This window comes from Canis lupus, chromosome 27 (genome assembly GCF_003254725.2).
Source record: "Canis lupus dingo isolate Sandy chromosome 27, ASM325472v2, whole genome shotgun sequence".
Taxonomy (NCBI): Eukaryota; Metazoa; Chordata; class Mammalia; order Carnivora; family Canidae; genus Canis; species Canis lupus.
This window is the reverse complement of record NC_064269.1, coordinates 41,793,876-41,812,222: the sequence shown is the minus strand read 5'-3', so window position 1 is coordinate 41,812,222 and position 18,347 is coordinate 41,793,876. Positions and strand designations below refer to the sequence as shown.

At 52.7% G+C, this 18,347-nt stretch overlaps 1 protein-coding gene and 1 long non-coding RNA gene across 22 annotated transcripts in view; one reads left to right on the top strand and one right to left on the bottom strand.

Annotated features, from left to right (window-relative positions):
- TSPAN9 (tetraspanin 9) overlaps positions 1-18,347 on the top strand; it is a 199,806-nt gene that overhangs the window by 148,007 nt on the left and 33,452 nt on the right. For 12 of the 21 annotated variants that reach the window (XM_049102326.1, XM_049102317.1, XM_049102325.1 and 9 more), the window contains one exon: positions 14,505-14,675. The exons of the other annotated variants lie outside the window; for them this stretch is intronic. In XM_049102326.1, the coding sequence (XP_048958283.1) occupies positions 14,505-14,675 (171 nt within the window). The remainder of the gene's footprint in view (positions 1-14,504; positions 14,676-18,347) is intronic. 21 annotated transcript variants of the gene reach the window in all.
- Positions 1,801-17,814, bottom strand: LOC112669036 (uncharacterized). The gene is made up of 5 exons (XR_003142021.3): positions 17,488-17,814; positions 14,542-14,635; positions 7,090-8,616; positions 6,557-6,645; positions 1,801-5,764 (listed from the first exon to the last, which is right to left on the bottom strand). It is a non-coding gene; the product is annotated as an uncharacterized LOC112669036 (long non-coding RNA).

The following is an 18,347-nucleotide window of genomic DNA, read 5'->3' as shown; positions in this document are numbered from 1 at the left end:
GGGGGTGCTGGGAGGCTGTACTATTAAGGCCGGCTTGGCCTCTGTAAGCCTGCTGTCCTGGAGGTGAAGGACACATCAAATTGGGGACAGTGCTTAGTCAAGAGAGTGTGCACCTGGGTGTGTAAGGATTGTGGGTTTTTAAAAGTCATTTAAATTTCTCGCCAGAGAATGCCATACATTCTTTCTCTCTCTGCTCTGTGGAGCCTCTTATCCCTTCAGAGGGCAACAGGACAGCAGATGCAGAAATGAGAGAGGCAAATGGGAGTGAAGGGGAGCAGGGACAGTCCCAGGTTCTCTGGCTCTGTGACCCAGGGCCAGGCACCCCCGGTGTCTGGGCCTTGGGATTCCCATCAGTGCACTGACCCTTTGGATCCTTCAGGTGGAGGATTCTGGTTCCGTTGCCACCACTGCAGACATTAAACATGATTTGAGATGGGAGTCAGCAAGGACGGCACTCCCAAGCTGGGCCTTGCTCTGGCCATGGCTGGGGTAACATCCCTGGCACAGGCCCCATTTCACCAGGGAGAGATGCCATGGCTGAGAGCTTGGAGAGAGTTCACCAGATCCACACATTACAACCCCATGCCAGGCCCACCCTAAAGAGGTCAACCTCAAGGGGCAAAGAGTGGTCCTGGTAGGGGTGGGGCGGGTGGAAATTCATGTGGAATTGGCCAGCCTCGGCGCCAGGGCAACAGATGTTCGCTTTGGAGCCTGGATGGGGTTCGCTCCAGGCCGTGGGCGGGCGGTGCCTTTAGATGATCTCCCGGGTCAGGTTTCTCGTTGGCCCTGGGCAAGGCCTTTCATTTTGGGGGCCGTCTGGCCTCCAAGATTCCTCCCACCACTGCCTCTCCACCCACTATGGCATGCATGCCCAGCCAGCAGATTGGCCACTGTGCCCCTGGTGCTGTGAGCTCCCTGAGCTTGGGGCCGGCTCTGCGTTGGGCTGTCTCTGGCCAGGGTAGCTGCTCCCCTCTGCCTGGGAGCGTTCTGCTCATCTTAAATGCAGCAGCACAATTATGTGCAGCCTGGGAGGGGACTGGGAGTCTGCAGGATCTCAGCCCCAGCATCTCCAGAAGTCACTTCCATCTGGTCATTAGATCCACTCCTGGATCTTCCTTTCCAGCATAGTTCTTATGGGCCTGAGGATGGTGAGCTTTGAAAGTGAAGTGGGCACGGGCTTTCCAGCTGCCAGAATGCCCTGTGCAACCAAGTACCTGCTCCTGGCACACAGGATGCTAGTAAATCCTGTGATATGTGTGCTGTCTACTCTCCAAATGCTTTCTCTCCTGACCCCCAGTTTCCATTATAAGCTTGTTTCTCGTTTTACCATGAGATTTATTTATTTGTTTGCTTTTAAAATCCTCCCAATAGCCAGAGGATATGAAGCCAGTTTAACTTTTTCAAGGGATAAGGCAGCTGGAGTGGTTTGAGGTCTGAGATCATCTGAGGTACTGGGAACCAGAAACATGTCCCCTGCTCTGATTGCCCATTCCCTGCTCCATACCCTTGGTGCCACTGGTCCACAGAATTTTGAACCAGAATAATTCTTTTTATAATTTTTAAAGGTTTTACTTATTTGAGAGAGAGAGAACACATGAGAAGGGAAGGGACAGAGGGAGAAACAGACTCTCTGATGAACAGGGAGCCCGATGCAGGGCTTAGTCTCAGCACCCTGAGATCATGACCGGAGCCAAAGGCAGACGCTTAACCGACTGAGCCACCCACATGCCCCTGAACTAAAAGAAGTCTTAAAGGGCATTAAATCTGGTGGTTTTGAGCCTAGCACATCGCACACATCACATGGGAATGGCCTGGGAAGCTTACATGACAATGGACTTACAGTTCCCACCTGTGGAGATGCATTTTGTTGGTCCGGAGTAGGACTTGGGGAGTGGCTTGGTTAACAAGCACCCCAGGTGATGCTGACATATCCAGTCCTCCCTGAGCCTTGGAATGGTGTTTTAGCAGCCCTGTCCCTGTCCCTTATCAGCCCACAGTTCAGCTCCCGCTTTTCCCCATGGATGCCCGTGGTGGGTGTTCACTGCCTCCTGGGGCTGCTCACTCCCTTCGAGGACATATGTGTTCACGGTAGCTCATTCCTCCTCATTGGCCCCGCTCTGTACCCCAGAGCTACACAGAAAGGTTTCCCTTCCTCGTCACTGTGGCTGGCCTTCTTATGTGGTGACAGCAGTCCCATCCTACCCAGTCTTGTCCTCTGCAGTCTATACACCGTTGCTCCTCCTCATGCTTCTCAGACTCCTTCATCAGCCACAGGAGGAGGGAGAGGAAACTGACAGGGAGGAGCCCATAAGAGGGAGCTGGGAACCCACGTGCTCAGGAACCCCCTCCCTTCCCGCCCACTGGCTGAGGGCAGCAGTCCCCTGTCCCAACTCAACTCGACCACCACTCCTGCCTTTCAATGCTGTTACGTAACATCGGCAGGTTGGCTCATGAACTCCTCTAGCTCCCACAGCCACGTTAAAATTTTAATTTCATAAGCTAACAAGCTCATTAAGTTATGTTATTAAGTAGTATTTGATAAAATACAAAATATACGTGTAAGTTATGAAGGATAAGAGAAGGAACACCCCTGAACTCACCACCCGAACAGGTCCTCACTAGTACATTGCCTCTTGTCATCGTTTGTCCCCCTGTACCCCTGGACTCTCCCCTCAGAGAGGATCCTGACTGCGTTTTTATTGCTCTTCTGCCGTGGTTTTGTGGTGTTGCCACTCATATATATCCCTAAGCAATACATCTATAATTTTGCTTGCGTTTGAGCTGTGTGCAATGGTGGTATGCTATATGTGGCTTTTGGTAGCTTGCCATATTTTTACACAGTATTATGTTACTAAGATTCATCGTGTCATGTTTGTAGCTGCAGTTCACTCATTTTCCCCATCTTTGTAATATTTCATTGTGCAACTATAGTCTGTCCTTTGTTACCTGCTCTGGCCATCAGGGGCAACCTGCTGTGAGTGTTTTGACCCATTTCTTAAGGGCATGTGCCTAGGAGTGTCTCCAGGGCATATCCCTAAGTGTGGACTTGCTGGCTTATGGGGCAAGGACAGTGTCATCTTTTGAGAACGATCAGATCTCAAAGAAAGCAAAGGGCCATCCTACTGGTCCTACTGGCTAGGATTGGTCGGGTGTGGTTTTCTCTGCTGGGGTCCTGGGGTAGAGAGGCTGTGCAGATTAGCAGCCTGGTGTCTGCAGGGGCTAATTCCAAAGCCAATGGCACGAGCCAGGTTCCTTCAGGCAGCCCCAGGTCTGAGCCCACAGCAGGCTGCAGAGAACAGCAGTTACTTCACAACAGAGCAAGGATGAATGGAGTGTGTGAGCGTGCACACACGTGTGTGTGTGTGTGTGTGTGTATGTCTGAGATGTTCTCACAGATCTAATTTACTGCTCCGCTTTCCCATCCTGGAGCCTCTGCCAAATGCCTATAAAAAAGATGAAATATTTAGCTAAGATCGGGGAGGGAAGGATCAAGGCAGTCTTTTGCATTAGCCGTGGTGTTGAAAAGGTAGTTTGGGTAATTTCCTTCTATACCACCCCAGATTTAAATCCTGGCTATCCTTCTGCATCTTCCTTATTATATTCGATGGTCTGAACGAAATCTTTCTGTCCCTAGTTTCAGGTGCCTTACGTTCCTCTGAATTTCTCAGTACCATGTAACGTCTGCATTGTAGTTGAGACTGCAGTGCTTCCTGCCTGATGAGTTGGTTCTCTTACAGATGTGTCTCCTCCCCTCAGCCAGATCATCAGTCCTTTGAGGGCAAGCCCTTTGTCTCCCAGTCCATGGGGGACAAAGCCCCGGGCACAGTGGTGGGTACTCAGTATTGTCATTAATTGACTCATTAATTGACTGGATCGACTTCAGCCACATATGCATGAGTTGGGTGACAGGCTATGTTGTCATTCCCATTCTTGACTCCGTAGCCCCCTCCCCAAATACCATTCCCTAAGCCAGACTTCTGGGAGGTTGAGATACTTTTTTTTTTTTTTTTAAGATTTATTTATTTATTTTAGAGAAGAAGAGAGAAAGAGGGAGGAAGGGAGGAGGTGGAGAGAGGCAGAGGGAGAAAGAATCTCAAGCAGACTCCCCACTGAGCATGGAGTCCAACACAGGGCTTGATCCCATGACCCAGACGGAGATCATGCCCTGAGCTGAACTCAAGAGTCAGCGCTTAACTGACTGAGCTTCCCAGGCACCTGGGAGGTTGAGATACTTTATGGGGCTTTTCACTTCTTTGTGCAGAGGAGGGGTCAGTTGTAGAGCAGGGCTGCAGGCAGGGTGGAGTGTGGAGCAGAGTGCACTGTTCCCAGCACTCACTCTGGGACCAGCCACTGTTTGCTGTGCACAGCCGTGCTGGTGAGGCTCGGAGAAGGGTGCAATCCTGGCAGGTCTTCAGAAGAGAAAAATATCACTGCAGTCTCCCATGTTTTCTTGGGCAGCAGGAAAAGGTAGTATAGCAGATAAATAACCTCAGGCGTCATAAGTATAGATGAGTGGATGAAGGAATGAATGGATCAAAGGGAGAATGAATGAATGAAAGAGCACATGAACAGCATGCTGTTATAGAAAGAATCTGGAGACTCAGGTGTGCATCCCAGCCCTTTCCTTCCAATTTGTGGGATGTTGGAAAAATCACCTAAAGCTTTCTTAGTTTCCTCATCCATAAAATGGGACAAAAGTATGTACTTCCCCAGGGTGGCCCAGAAGACCAAAATAAATTATGTCTGTAAGCATGCCTAGTCCCCTCGAAGTTATGACTAACATAACCAGGATCTGGGGATTGGCAGGACTGGGTGTGACGGGCCCATGCGTGTGATTTTCCCCATTGAGGGGGTTGTAGTCAGCGAAGTGCCCACTGCCTCCCATCTCCCAGCCTCTGGTCATTGCTGGCTGTTTGCAGATGGAGAAGATGGCACCCCTGGGAGCTGGGTTTGCACTGCAGCCAGAGTGCTGAAAACTATTGCTTTCTCGTGTGTGAAGGCTGCTGGTTGGCTGCACCTTCCGAGTTTACTCGGCCGGGGGAACAGGTGTCAATCTGATTAGCTTTGGGGAGTTTGGCCTAACTGCTGCAGCCGCATTTAACTTGGGGGAGACCAGCCATGCCTCTCAGAGACTTGCTAAGGCCATGTCTCAATTGTCAGGGAGCTGCTGGAGTCAGAGAGGGGTGGAGGTACCGGACCCAGCCTCCCCCAATTACTTGATTCTTATGACTTGAGGCTGTGACCTTCCCCGGGGATGAAGACACATCCTGCAGCCTGTCTGTCCCTTTAGTGTCTTCTGCAAGCCTGTGGTATTGCAAGATCAGGGTGCCCCAAGTCAGAAGACCTGAGTGCGAATCCCCATCTCTGTCTCCTTGGCAGCAGCTCTGTGACTTTGAATGAGTTGTCTGGCGTCTCTGAGCTTTACCCTCCTCCCTGGTAGAGAGAAGATAGTAATACCTCAAGGGAGGGATGCAATAATACAATATTATCATTTATAGGGTGCCAGCTGCTTGGCAAACACTTAACAAACATAATTTCAGCAGCAGACCTGAGAGAGAAGTGGTGTGGACCTCCGTTTTACAGAGGAGGCAGCTGCAGCTCAGAGAAGTTGGGTGACTTGTCCCAGGTCACACAGCTGGTGATTGCAGAGTTACCCAGCTGTTGCCTGTGCTCTTCACCACCGACATGTTGCTTCTCTCAGTAAATAAGATGATATGTGAAGAGCGTCTGGCATGCAGTTGGCTGGCTCTGAATCAGACATGGCCTGTGGTATTTACAGAGAGATTAGCTGAGGCTTTCTGGGACCGGAAAAAAACGGGGTGGGGGTAGAGGAGAGACTCATAAGCCTGGGTGTGTGCTCCCCAACCCTTGTAGGGGAATCATCTGTGAGTCTAGGCCTTGGCATATTTTTGGTAGAAGACTGAGGACTCTTTCCCAAGCTTAGCAGGAGGTGGAGGGCTGCTAACAATATGCAGGGAACATTTGAGAAGTATCATACAGATAGAGTGCTGCCCGTGGGGGGCACCAGATTGTCCAACAGACAGGGGAGGGCACCCATGCATGAAGCAGCAGCTGAAGGACAAGAGCAGCATAGTATAAGTGTTGCCACGGACGACACAATCAGGGAGGGCTCCCTGGAGCAGGTGTGACCACTCTTGAAGCATGAGTGGAGTGTGCCAGGAGAGGGAAGGGGCTGAGGCCATGAGGTGTGTCGAGGTGGGGTGCATCTTGAATCGGGGCTGAGGGCTCATTGTATTATCCTAATCAACCTTGTCTCCTTCATTCTAAGGTATTCATATTGGCTGCTCAAGTAGGAAGCCAATGACACAGATAGTTCTGGGACCTTGCCTCCTTGTTGCTCACCATCAAAGACAGGCTGATGCCTGCTTTGGTGAAATGTGACTTACAAAGCCCTCTGTAAAACCATGAGCAGCAGAGAAGGCTCTGGTCTCTGCATTTGGCCTCAGAGCAGGGAGGGACCTCACACTGGCTGACGCCCTCCTGCCAAAGACACTCCCTGAACTGGACTGCCAGAGCCAGCTAGGCTGTGTCTCACCTGAGGAAGGTTCCCCTCTGTGGGGCTCCTAGTCTCGCACAGACCTCTGGCCTCCTCGGTGGGTTGGAATCAGAACCTGATTGATCTCTCTGGAACGAATGGCAGTTTCATGGCTTAGGGTTTCACTTTCTGGAAGTGTCCTAGATCCCTAGTCTCAGAGAGGGCAGGGACGGTGTACCCTCCATTTCCAAAGCCAAGAGTGGACATTAGTGCCCCCTCCCAATCCCAGCAGCTGCCCTACATCTACACAGCCAGCTGTTGCCTGCTGTGGAAGGGCATTACTGCCACCATCTGCAGCTCATCCCCTTGTATGAACTTAGCAAACAGCCTTTTTAATCATGTTTATGAACTTGGCATACATTTGCCACAGGTTGGGTTCCTGTGATGACAAAGGACTTGGCAGTAAAGCCAGCAGGTTGGGCTTCAAATTCTCAGCCTCACTGGGGACCCCTCCCCTGGTTTCCTCTGTCTTCCCACTTTCCCACCTCTCCCCATCCCCTTCCTCAAGAAGTCAAGAATATTCCCAGTTTTACCTGATGCTTACAGTTTACACTGTGCTCATTTCTCCTGTAGAGAAGATGTATTTTTCTCATTTTGCAGGTAAGAAAACAGAGTGATTGGCCTAAGGCTGGTGGGTAGAAGTAGCTGAGCTGAGCTTCGAACCCATGTCCTAAGGCTGCATCTTTTGCTTTTCTCACTTTGTTGGACTCTCTCAATTTGGCCTGCATGACTCACTCCTTCCCTTGGGCAGTGCTGGGCAGTCCCTTGTGCCCCATCCCCCAGGACACGTGGGGCTGAGCATAGTCTATCACTGTAGAGGGCAGTGGGGCAGCCTGCTTCGTGCTGGCTTGTGGCTTTTGTTTTTTGCCACAACGCCCTTCGTGAATGTCATGGAGTTATCAGAACTGGATCCTTCACTTTGCTAGCAGGAATCCTGAGCCCTGAAAATTATGCCCTTCTCCAGAACACAATGGTGGGTCTCTGATGTCTCCTGGGAACAGCCTGGGGTTGGGACTTCTAGGTTTACACCCAAAGCCAGCCATCCTTTTATCCCCTGTCCTGGGGCAAAGTCACATGCCCTCATTTCCCCATTCAAAGGATGGGGGTGACGGTTATCATGACTTCAAACCTCAGTCCCCAGCGAGGCCGTGTGGCGGTGCATTGGGAGACGTCAGCTGAGGCCATTTTGACCACAGCAGCAGACGGACAGCTTGGTGGTTAGCTCCTGGGGAAAAGTAGGCCACCGGTGGCCACCAGCCCCTGGGCATGCAGGCTGCGCACAATAAATGGTGGCAGGCTGTGGGTCTGGCCCTTTTGCCAGTGTCATGCCTTAATCCCCAAGGTGTTTCCTGCTGCATCTTCTCTCTCGTTGTTCCAAAGGTATCATATCATACTCCCTGAAGAAGCTCCGGTAATGGAGTAGGGAGTTTCTCCACAGTCGCCCACATGGCAGGACGTGGCTAGAATTAGATCCAGGGGCTCCCAATTCATCCTGTGATCCTAGGAGCCTCCTTTTTTCCAGGCCTGACCCTGTCATGCTGGGAGGGAAAGGAAGGCGCAGCCCTGAGCTCAGCAGGCAGCTGGGATGGGGGCTGTGTGACAGGGCCACACTTACCCAGAACGCTGCCTCCCTGCCCCAAACTTCTCATCTGCGAAGGGGCACACTGGAGCACTTCTATGGAGGAACACTACCCCTACCCCTCTTGGTTTTCATTTTTATCCCTGTTGATATGATCGCTGTGGCTGTGTTTCCCTAGCACCTCTGTGGGTGAGGAGTGTCTGCCATGGGAGTCGCCTCATCAAGGCTCCAGGTCTGAGTGTGATGCCCATGAGCTGACTCAGAGATGGGGGGGCGCTCTTTTTAGCCTTTTCAGAGTAGCAGGAGTGGCTGCTGAAAATCTGCTGGCTCTGCTGAGCATCTACTTGATCTGAAGTGGAGAGAAGTTAGTTGTCTAGGTGAGCATGGGCCGCGGTGTGGCTGAGGCTGAAACCCAGATGTTCCGGTTTGTCTTCTGCTGCCCTGGACTTGGCCTTGGGGTCATTGAGAGCTTCCACAGCATCTGGTGGAGGGGAGCAGAGGGAGAGAAGGAGGGAAGCCGCTAGGAGTTTGGAAGTTGTAAAGTGGAATCAAGGCAAGAGAATCCTGATTATATTAGAGTGTGCGAAGAAGGAAGGCATCCCTGGCATCATAGGTACAAAGTGGGGCCAGGTATTATGAAATGGCTCCCTGTTTCCTTCCAGCTTCTCATTGTGGAAATTTTCAAACAGGTCCAGAAATAGGTCAGTGTAAGAAACCCTCATGTACCCATCACCCAGCTTCAGTGGTCTCCTGCTCCCCTCCTTGTTTGCCTTGTGGAATGTTTAAAAGTGGATGCCAGGTAGCCTATCATTTCACACGTCTACTTTTTGAACCCTTTAAGGGGCGTGTTTGGATGCTGAGGTGTGGGTGGTATGGACAGGGAGGGGGAAAGAGCTGCCCCAGGAGGACCATGGTCCTCTGGGAAGTGGACAGTCCACAGGAGCCAGAGCTCAGCCCCAGGGTACATTTCCTGTCACCTCCACTCCCTGCCTCTTCACTGGTGAACCCCATAACCCTCGTTCATTGAGTGCTTGCTGTGTGTCAGCACTTCCCATGCTTTGCCTCACTGAAGCCGCACAGTGGGCCTCTGGAGATGACTCTGTCAGCATTCCCATTCTGTGGATGTGGAATGGAGGCTCAGGGAGGTCGGGCCATGGCCTAAGCTCATATAGCTGGGCAGCAAGGAAGCCAGGATGTGAATCCAGGCTGCAGGCCCCCAAAGCTCTTGTCTTGTGTGTTGTCACACTGCCTTTGATAGGCGTTGAGGTGAAGCACATACTTCAGAATTCCTTTCTACCTGGCCCCTGTGTGGCTTTTGGGGGTGGTCCAGTGTTTTGCCTGGAAAGAGGTCTCCCCTGCCCATTAAAAGGCTTGTTTTCACGCTTAAGGGGGATATTTGATCCATCTCTTCTGCCAGATGGGCCGGCGGCATCTTTCCCCTCCTGCCTGTGTCTGGGCTGGTTGGACTCCTCTGTCTGGCCCTGGGATGCCACTGACATGGTGGGAAGTAGAGCAGGAGGAGGCTCTGGACTTCCAGGCATCAGCAAGTTGCCAGCCTTTAGAGAAGGGAATGGGGAGGCATCTGAGCCACAAGGCTGTGTCTTAGGATTGGTTGATGGTTTTCCCCTCTTGGTAGCTACAGTGGTGGCCTGCATTGGCCTTTCTATGGGGGTTGGTGGCAGGGTTGGGGGCAGTCTAGGCCACCCAGCCCCCAGTCATCTCTCCTTCCCACTGCTCTGTTGCATTAGAACTGAGCCATCTACAGGAGCTGGGATCTCCTAAGTAGTAGAGAGATCACACATTTAGCTTCCTGCTACCTTTTGAAGCTTACTCTGGCACTGAATTTTTTTCTTGTCTTCCAGGGAGGAAGAGTCATTGGGTCCATTCCTCTGCTCTCCCACTGATAACCCTTAAAGGATAAGTGTCCTGCTTGCAAAGTGTACCTGATGGGAAGACCTCCTTTTGAATGCCATCCTGCAGTTGAGCATAATAGCATTATAGTTCAGTATCACTGGTGTCTTCCTCTTTCCTCCCCAACTCCCAGTTTGGGTGCTCTGCATATCCGGCCATTCGGTAGCATCCATGGTGGCAACTCTTGTTGCTTGTTGAGTTCCTATAGGTGTGTGGCCCTACGATGAGTGCCTCACCTGGTTTGTGTGGGGACCCTGAAAAGTACTCATCCTAGTTTCCTGTTCTAATTCCAGAGCAGCTGAAACTGAAGCTAAAAGAGGTTAAGTCACTTTCTCAAGGTCACACAGCTGGTATCTGAGGGTGTAGGCACTTATAGTCAGGGACGTCTGGCTTCAAATCTGGTGTTCCCAACGCTGCCCCTTGCCTGTCTCTACGGTACTAAGTATTAAATATGAGCGTAATAATTAAACTCTGTGATGGAATGTAGATTTGATATAACAATAATACTGAAATGGCATGGACGTTTGAGAATTGTGGCTTACTGGCTGTTGCTGTAATTAGGTTTGTGTAAGAAGAAGTATTAGTGATCAATAAGCGTGAGGAAGAATGCATAGTGTCACTAGTCATCAAAAAAAAATCCAAATTGTGATGATAATACGATGCTGTTTTCGTTTGTTTCCAATGTGCCTTGATTTTCAAACCGATCATTGCCAGTGTGATGCAGCCCTACAACTCAGAGCTGCAGGGAGCGTAAGGTGCTGCACTCTTTGCACTAGACAACTTCACAGAGAAGTATGGAGAGCCTTAAAATCGGCCCGTCCCCTGACCAGTAACTGTGCTTCTGAGAATCCACTCTGAGAAAATGATCAGAAATGCTGTCAGATATATTATGCGTGAGTGTATTCATTAGAGAGCGATTTGTAGTCAAGGAGAATTAGAAACAACTTGAGCGTCTTACAGCAGGGGAATGGTTAAACCAACTATGCTGCATCTAGGGGTGAGCAACTTTGGGGAATCATTATATATGCTGGGAGGAACATGTTCGCTATATAGTGTACTTCGCACGCTGTCAGATGTACTCTTTGGTGTATGGTTCTGAGCTCTGCCAAACACAGCCAGTCACGTCACTACCACCACATAACATGAACTTCAGTGAGGAGGAATAGTTCGCTACAGCAAATGCCTAGATCTTTAAGAACATGTGTGTGTGTGTGTGTGTGTGTGTGTGTGTGTGTGTGTGTGCGTGCGCGCCCACATAGGACCAGAAGGGCATCACGGAACAGAGATCAAGTGCAATGGTCAAGGAAGAATGGGCGGCATGATTTTTAAACCAATGTTTTCCTTCTGAGTCTTGGTTTCTTGCCTGTAGAATGGTGACATTGGGCCCTGGAGCTGTGACCAGCACGCTCAGCCCAGTCCTGGTCCATTTGGGGGGTGTGGCTCCGGGCCTGTGACAGGCCCTGACCTTGGGTGGAGGTGCTGGCCTTGGGGTGAGCCCAGTGGGGCTGGGGAGGCGGGCGGCGCTGCCAGCCTGGGGCTCTGCTGTGTCACTGGGCTCAGTATAGAACGGAATGCTGCTAGCTGGGGCCGTGTCCTGATGAAGAGCAGTGGAGGGCAGAGGCCTCTCCCCTGCCCCCTCCTCACGGCCTCTGCCAGGCAGCTGCTTGGAGTCAGGGCTTCAGCATGCAGGGGGCTGCTAGCTTGGGAGGAGGCTGTCCTCCGTTCTCCTGGGCTGTGAGTAGTCCGAATCAAGAGAGAGAACCTTCTGCCATCCTGCCCTCTTGCCCTCTCCCTGTCCCCCCTGGTGTTCCAGACCACCTTTGGGAGTCTTCCTCTCAGGCTCCCTCAGGCCCCTGGAGCGGCCTTATTATTGCTTTGATCCCAACAGGACCACTCCTTAGCAGGCAGGGAGAAGCCTGCATAGGACACTGGCCCTGGCGCTTAGGAGCTGCTGATTCAAAGCCCGAGCCAGGGTGGGGAGGAGACAGGGCATGGGAGGGGATCTGCCACCTGCCATTGCCTGGATTGGGGCAGGCATGCCTCCTGCCCAGTGGCCTGGTGCCCTGGGATTGCACTCAGCCTGCCCCTCAGCACCCAGCTTCCTTTCCCACCTGTCCTAGCAGCCAGCGAGGGCACCTCCTGTTCTATAGGTGAGGAACAGCTCTCGGGAGTGGGATGTGGACTGCTCAAGCTCCCCCTGTCGGTTCCGGGCAGAGTCCCCAGTGCCCAGGTGTTCTCTTCCCCTGCCCCCCTTGCCTCCCAAGTCCCCAGGACGAGGACTGTCCCTGCCCTTTTCTGTGTGTTCAGCTGATGGCCCAGGACCACACAGAGCATGCAGTGGACAAGCCAGGGCTCTGACAGTCAGTGGGGCTTGCCTATGCTCTGGGTGCAGGGACAGAGCTGTCATGGTGAGCCCCAGCTCCACTCTGGATGTACTGTGAGGTCTGGGTGAGCACTCCCTAGGCCTGGGCACCCAGTGACTATGCTTGTGATCTCCAAGGACCCTTTGTGCTCACTCCTCTCCTTGCAAGATTCCCAGTAACACTGACTATTGGGTGTCTCATGTCCCTCTATAGTCACTGCTCCCCATACCCTGTATGCGTCTGCTGTCGCCCAAAAGTAAAGGGTTCTTAGAGGCAGGGCATCCAAACAGGAACTCTGTAGGAGGATGGAGAGTCCCCGGGTCTCAGCACAGCCTTGGAATCAGCCTTAGAAAGTCTGGGTTTGGGTGCATGGGCATTTTGGGGGGATGGGGCTCGGGATGGGCCTTAAAACCCCAAGTAGAAAAGATGACTCAGTATGGAGGCATCCCTCAAGCCTGTCCTTCTCCCTACATTGCTGTGTGGTGGTTGGTTTCCACATTTCCTCTTGTGTTGGTCTGACCCACTGTGTTTCCACCCCACCACCCAGCATTTGTGGGGCATCTGCTGTGGGCCAGGCACACACTGGGCCTCTGCTCCTACTACCTTGTTAAGTTTCCATTACACCCCTAGGCGGCAGGGCTCTGTGGTCCTTCCTTTTGCACACAGGAGGTTCAGAGTAGCTCTGGTCACACCAGCTCTGTCTGGCTGGCGGCGCTTACTTCCCGCAGGGTTGCTCCACGCCCCTCGTCCCCAGCCAGCTGAGCCTTGAGCTGAGGAGATAGGCCATTGGCTAAGCTGCTTAGTGCAGGACCAGATCGCAGCCAAGACAGTGTCAATCCTGGGCATCAGGGGACGGGGTTGTGGGGGGAGAAGCCAGGCTTCAGGCCCCGCCTCTGCTGCCCGCTCCAGCTCCCTCTTTGTGGGCCCCCCTTGCCCAGATTTGGCTGAAGAGGGACATGAACACCCCATTGCTTTCTTGTCTTCTCTGATACAGGTTTCCAGGCTGGCACAGAGCATGACCCTGTGGACTACAATGGGTGGAGGGATGCAGGAGGTACCTGGGTTCAAGGCCACTGCCTTCAATAAGCCTTCTATGATTGAGTTACCACTGCCAGCCATCAGGGGTCTCCTCTGTCCGCACAGGCCCTCTGTTCCCACACTCCTGGGAACCCAAAGCTTAGTGGCCAGGTGTTGGCCAGTCAGTCGAAAGCACTGTGGCCTGTTTGCTGTGCCCTCCCACCTTGCTTACTGTGCACTGCTGGGTGTAAGCTTTAGCAGCAGAGCCTGTCTCGGGCACTTTGCCCCGCACATGTACTCCGAGGTGACAGATGCTTCAGGGACATGGTTGTTTACCCCAACAGCCTGCTTGGAGGCAGGGAGATTACTTTGTGACTCAACTTTCTTGACCCAAACTCCTGTCCGCTGTCCATGAGACCCAGCCACAGGGACCCTGGGTTCCATGGATGGGTGAGTCTAGGTGGGTCTCATCCTCCCCATGGCCTTCTTTTCTCTCCCTGAACCTCCATAGCACCTCAACTGTTCCCACAAAGAGGTGTTTGGAAGCCCTGCCTGCCGCCTCCCGGCCCCCACCGGGGAGGAGGCCAGGTGCTGCCAGCCATAGCCCTGGAGCTGGGTCCCAGTACTCCTAGCCCTCCCCAGAGGGAGGCACAAGGTACAAAGATGGGGACCGGAGAGGCTGCTGGAGGTGTGTGCTGGGACTTCTGCAGAGCTCCTGGCAATGTCCACTTTGGGTGAAGGCACTCTTGCACCGCCCATGCCCTGTTGATCCCTGTGCTGTAGGCAGACGACGAGCATCCGTGGCAGCAGGTCCCACCAGATGGTGAGCCCCCCCGTGGCTCCCGCGAAGGGGACCATCTGGTTGATGGGATCTTTAGTCATGGGTGTGAGAGCCCGAGTAATGGAGGAGAAAGGGTTAGTGGAGCCAAATCTTACTGGAGTTCTATGGCAGAGAGGGGAGGATGTGGGGTTCACTAGGCTTGCACTGCCTAGCCAGGCTCTGGAATGTTCTCACTGGGAGAGTGGCTGGGCTCTTACTCCCTTTCCTGAGGACGGTTGACCTAGCTTTGTCTCTCAGTATCCAGCACCATGCTTTTGGAGCTTCATGGACCTACCTCTGCCAAATCTCCCTCCCTCATGGCGCCTTAGCTTCTCTGCTCCATGGCATCCAGGCTTCTGGGGAAGACACATCTGTGTGCTGCTGTGTTCCTGGGATGGAGGGAGGAGAACAGACTTCACTGAGTCCCAGGTACCATCCATACACCCCTCCAGCCCCTGGCAGGCACTGTTCCTCTGCCTCTCACTGGCAGCGTCTGGTTCTGGAACTCAGCACCACTCTGATCGGACCGTCCTGAGGCGGCCAAGCGAGCAAGCAGATGCCTGGACCGAGGCACGTTTCTTGCACCTGCTAGCCGGTGGAACAGCCCTGGAAGGTGCCAGGCCCATTTCCAGTTCTCAGGCTGCTGCCAAAGGGAGGTGGCTAGGGGGTGCAGGAAGGACAGACGGATGTCCTCAGAACCGTTCCTGGGCTTCCACCCTTAAAATGGCAAAGGAAAGTTGACTGTTGGCAAGAGAGAGAAGTTTTTCAGTCTTGTTTTTCTCAAACCACTTTTGAATGTTCCAGAAGAGGGGAGCCAGTTGAGTGGAAGCCTCGCTGTGTTAGAGGGAAGGGATAAGACAGTGCGGGTTTGCCCTTGATTTGCCCTATGACCATGGATTGCTCTCTGGGCCCCTGCCACCTGTAACTGGGTAGGAAAAGGGCTGCCCGCTCTCCGTCTTCCCCACTTGGCTTCCTTGCCACATGCTGGCTGCCAGAATGGTCAAAAGAGGGGTGATGGAGGCTTCGGCTGCATCTGCCGGCCCCCAAACATCCTTTTCTCGTGGCACCAAGGTGCGGTGGGAGGGGCCAGGATGTGTTGCTGGCATCAGGACCGATTCTGTGCCTGTCTTGTGTACTTTTGTGATTGGTGGGGGACTCTGGGTTTGTGTACTAGAGATTCTGCTGGGCAGGCTGGAGCATTGTCCTCAGAGTCCAGGGAAGATGGGAGCTGCCCACCCCCACCCCGGACCTCTTCCCAGGCCTCTGATAAGCTCATTACAGCCACCCTGGGGATGGGAGGACTATGTGGCAGGAGGGCCTGAATCCAGGTTACCCTTTGGGAGTGCTTCTTGGAGTGGCCAGGGGAGAAGGCGTGTGGACATCTGGCAAAATGTCCCATTTGAAAGGTTTGGGATCCTGAGTCTATTCCCCTCTCAGTGCCAGGGAACAGTAGCCCAGTTGTTCCAAACCCCTGTCATCTGGGTCAGTGCACCCATGTCCTTCCTGACTATGACCCTTCAATTTCTGGGCCTTGTAACGGCCTGATTTGGGGCAGGGCAGAGCCAAACTAGAATTGGTGGCTGTTCAGAACAACCCTGGCACCTCCCCCATTCCCCTCTACAAGTGCTGCTGGCCATCCCGGTCATAGATGGCTGTGGGACTTGGTGGTGAGTGTCTCCCTCTTCCTGGGGGCAGAGGTGAAGAGGCTGAGCCTGCTCTGGGGGCAGTGGAGTCCTAGGCGAAGTGAGGGCAGCTTCCAGGATAGCAGTCTGCAGCGTGTTTGTGGCTCCGGGGTGATGGTAATCTGGAAAGAGCATGGTCCTGGCAGAATGGGTGGAAGGAAAGGTGTGGGCTTGCCCAGAGCAAAGAAGAGGAGTGCTGGGCTCATAGAAGGTGCTCAAGAAATGGGGATTGCTTGGGGTACTGCTTCCCTTGTGGACAGCCCTCTGGGCTGTTGGTCTCCCACTGCTGGCTCCCAGACTTACAGAGAAGCTCCTTTGCTGCCTTGCAGAAATGCCCCCTGCCTCTTCCGGCCCCACTGCCCCTTGGCTTCTGTGGCTAGAATGGGGCAGTGGGCACCTTCAGGGCATGCATGCCAGTGGAGCAGCGTGGCTGCTGGAGGATGCTGGGGTGACTTGACAGCAAACCTGTATTCCTTCCCCCTCCTGCACACCTGCTTGGCCTCTGCACATGAGAGCAACAGCCCCTTGATTGTAATCAGGGAGCAGATGGCTCCTGAATGCCTCTTTCCTGACCTGTCCGTCCCCAGAGATTTTGACGAGCAGTCCCTCACTTGGCCAGTCGCACCCCGTAGTTACTTTTGTGGTAATTACTCCTTCAAGGTGCTGCACCTCCCTGTGGCACACACTCTACTTCACTTTGACATTGTCCTCCTTTTCAGCACGGACCGAGGGCTGTTGTTCCTCGTGGGACATGGGGTCATCATGATGGCCAGGCCTGGCAGTGTGAGTGCATGAACATGGGCTCTGGAGGAGGATTGCGTGTAGCCGGTCTTTGGAGATAAGATCCCACTCTCTTTCTTTGATTTTTGAGATGTTGTGATCTCCTGGTTTTTCTTCTGCTTCTTGGCTTTGTCCACAGCTGCTTCTTGCTTTGACCGGATATCCCTGAAAATTGCACCTTTGGTCTTTCCTCCCTCTTGTCTTTCTCTCTCCCTGGGCAAAGTTGTCTAGCCTCTTGGTTTTAGCTACAAAGTCTGAGAATAACATCTTACATGTGCTTTGTAGTTTATCGTGCATCTTTATATGTGTTACGCTTGCTCTTTACAATAGGCTTGTAGAATTGGATGATCAAACTCAGGCCCAGCATGCTTAAGCCACAGTTTGTTTGGTTACACTCTTGAGGCTCCAGAGTACGTGGTTAAAGCATGTCTTCTGATGCCGGGTCTGCAGCCTGCCCTTACCACACGTCCCGCTGCCTTCTGGTGTCTCCATATGCTCCTTCCCCTGGTGTCTCAAACTAGTTTTGTCTTCCTGCTTCAAAAGCCCTCCATTGTCCTCTATTTGGTTTGGTAATAGGTCCCACCACCTGCCCAGCTCTTAGACCCAAAACCCCACCTGCCTCCTCCCCACCTGTCCTGTGCCTGTCCTTTTGTACTGCCATTTCCCTCCGTCAGGACTCCTTCAACCCTTGTGTGCTCATTGGTTCTTTCCTGACCTTCCTATACCCGGTATCTCTTAGATCCTTTGATTCACAACTACTAGATGATTCTTTCCAGTACCTGAACCATGTTAACAGCCCTTCCACTCCTGTGTAAGGTACCACTGCTATCACCATCACTTGGAAATCAGCAGAGACTGTGCTCTCCCCATCTTCATCACCTGGACCTCCCAAACTGGAGTCACTTTTAATGACATCAGGCAACCTGTGGACTACCTTTCCCAGTCTCTGTTTCCCCGGTCACACTTCCTGGGTGGCCCTCAGGAAGCTCAGATGTCATTTCCTGTTCTGCTTCCTTCCTGGTTGCTGTGTGACTCATGTTTCCTTCCTGCCCATGGTTCTCTCCATACCAATTATCTGTACACATTAGGAGCCCATCCCCTTCTCCTTGAAGATTCCATCTCAACTGCCTTCTTCCCTGAAACCTTCCCTAACTCCTCCAGGTAGAACCTCTGAACTCCTTTCACATTCTCTCTCTCCTGCAGTCCTTACTACTTTTCACTCACGCTGGGTTATTTATGTGCGCATCTGATGCTCCTGTGGGCAGAACCACACCTGGTTTATCCACGAAGTGACTATGGATTATGGTTAGTGGCTATTTGCTGCCCACCTCCCACCTAACAGGCACTGTCCTTGGGGTTCACCTATGTTATTTGGTTTAATTCTCCGATCATACCTACATAGAAGATAGCCTTATCCTTATTTTGTAAATGAGGGAACGGCCCCCGAGAGGTTAGGTGATTTACTCAAAGCCTCCAAGTGAGTGGTGGAGCTAGGATTTGAACTCTGGATGCCTGACTCCAAAGCCTGCATGCGTTCCTCTCTCACTGTGCCTCGTTGGTGAGTGGTGTTGACTGCTTACATGGCACGTGGGGTGGGGCTACCCAAGCCAGGTAAGCCGCTCATCTATTGGGATTTGCC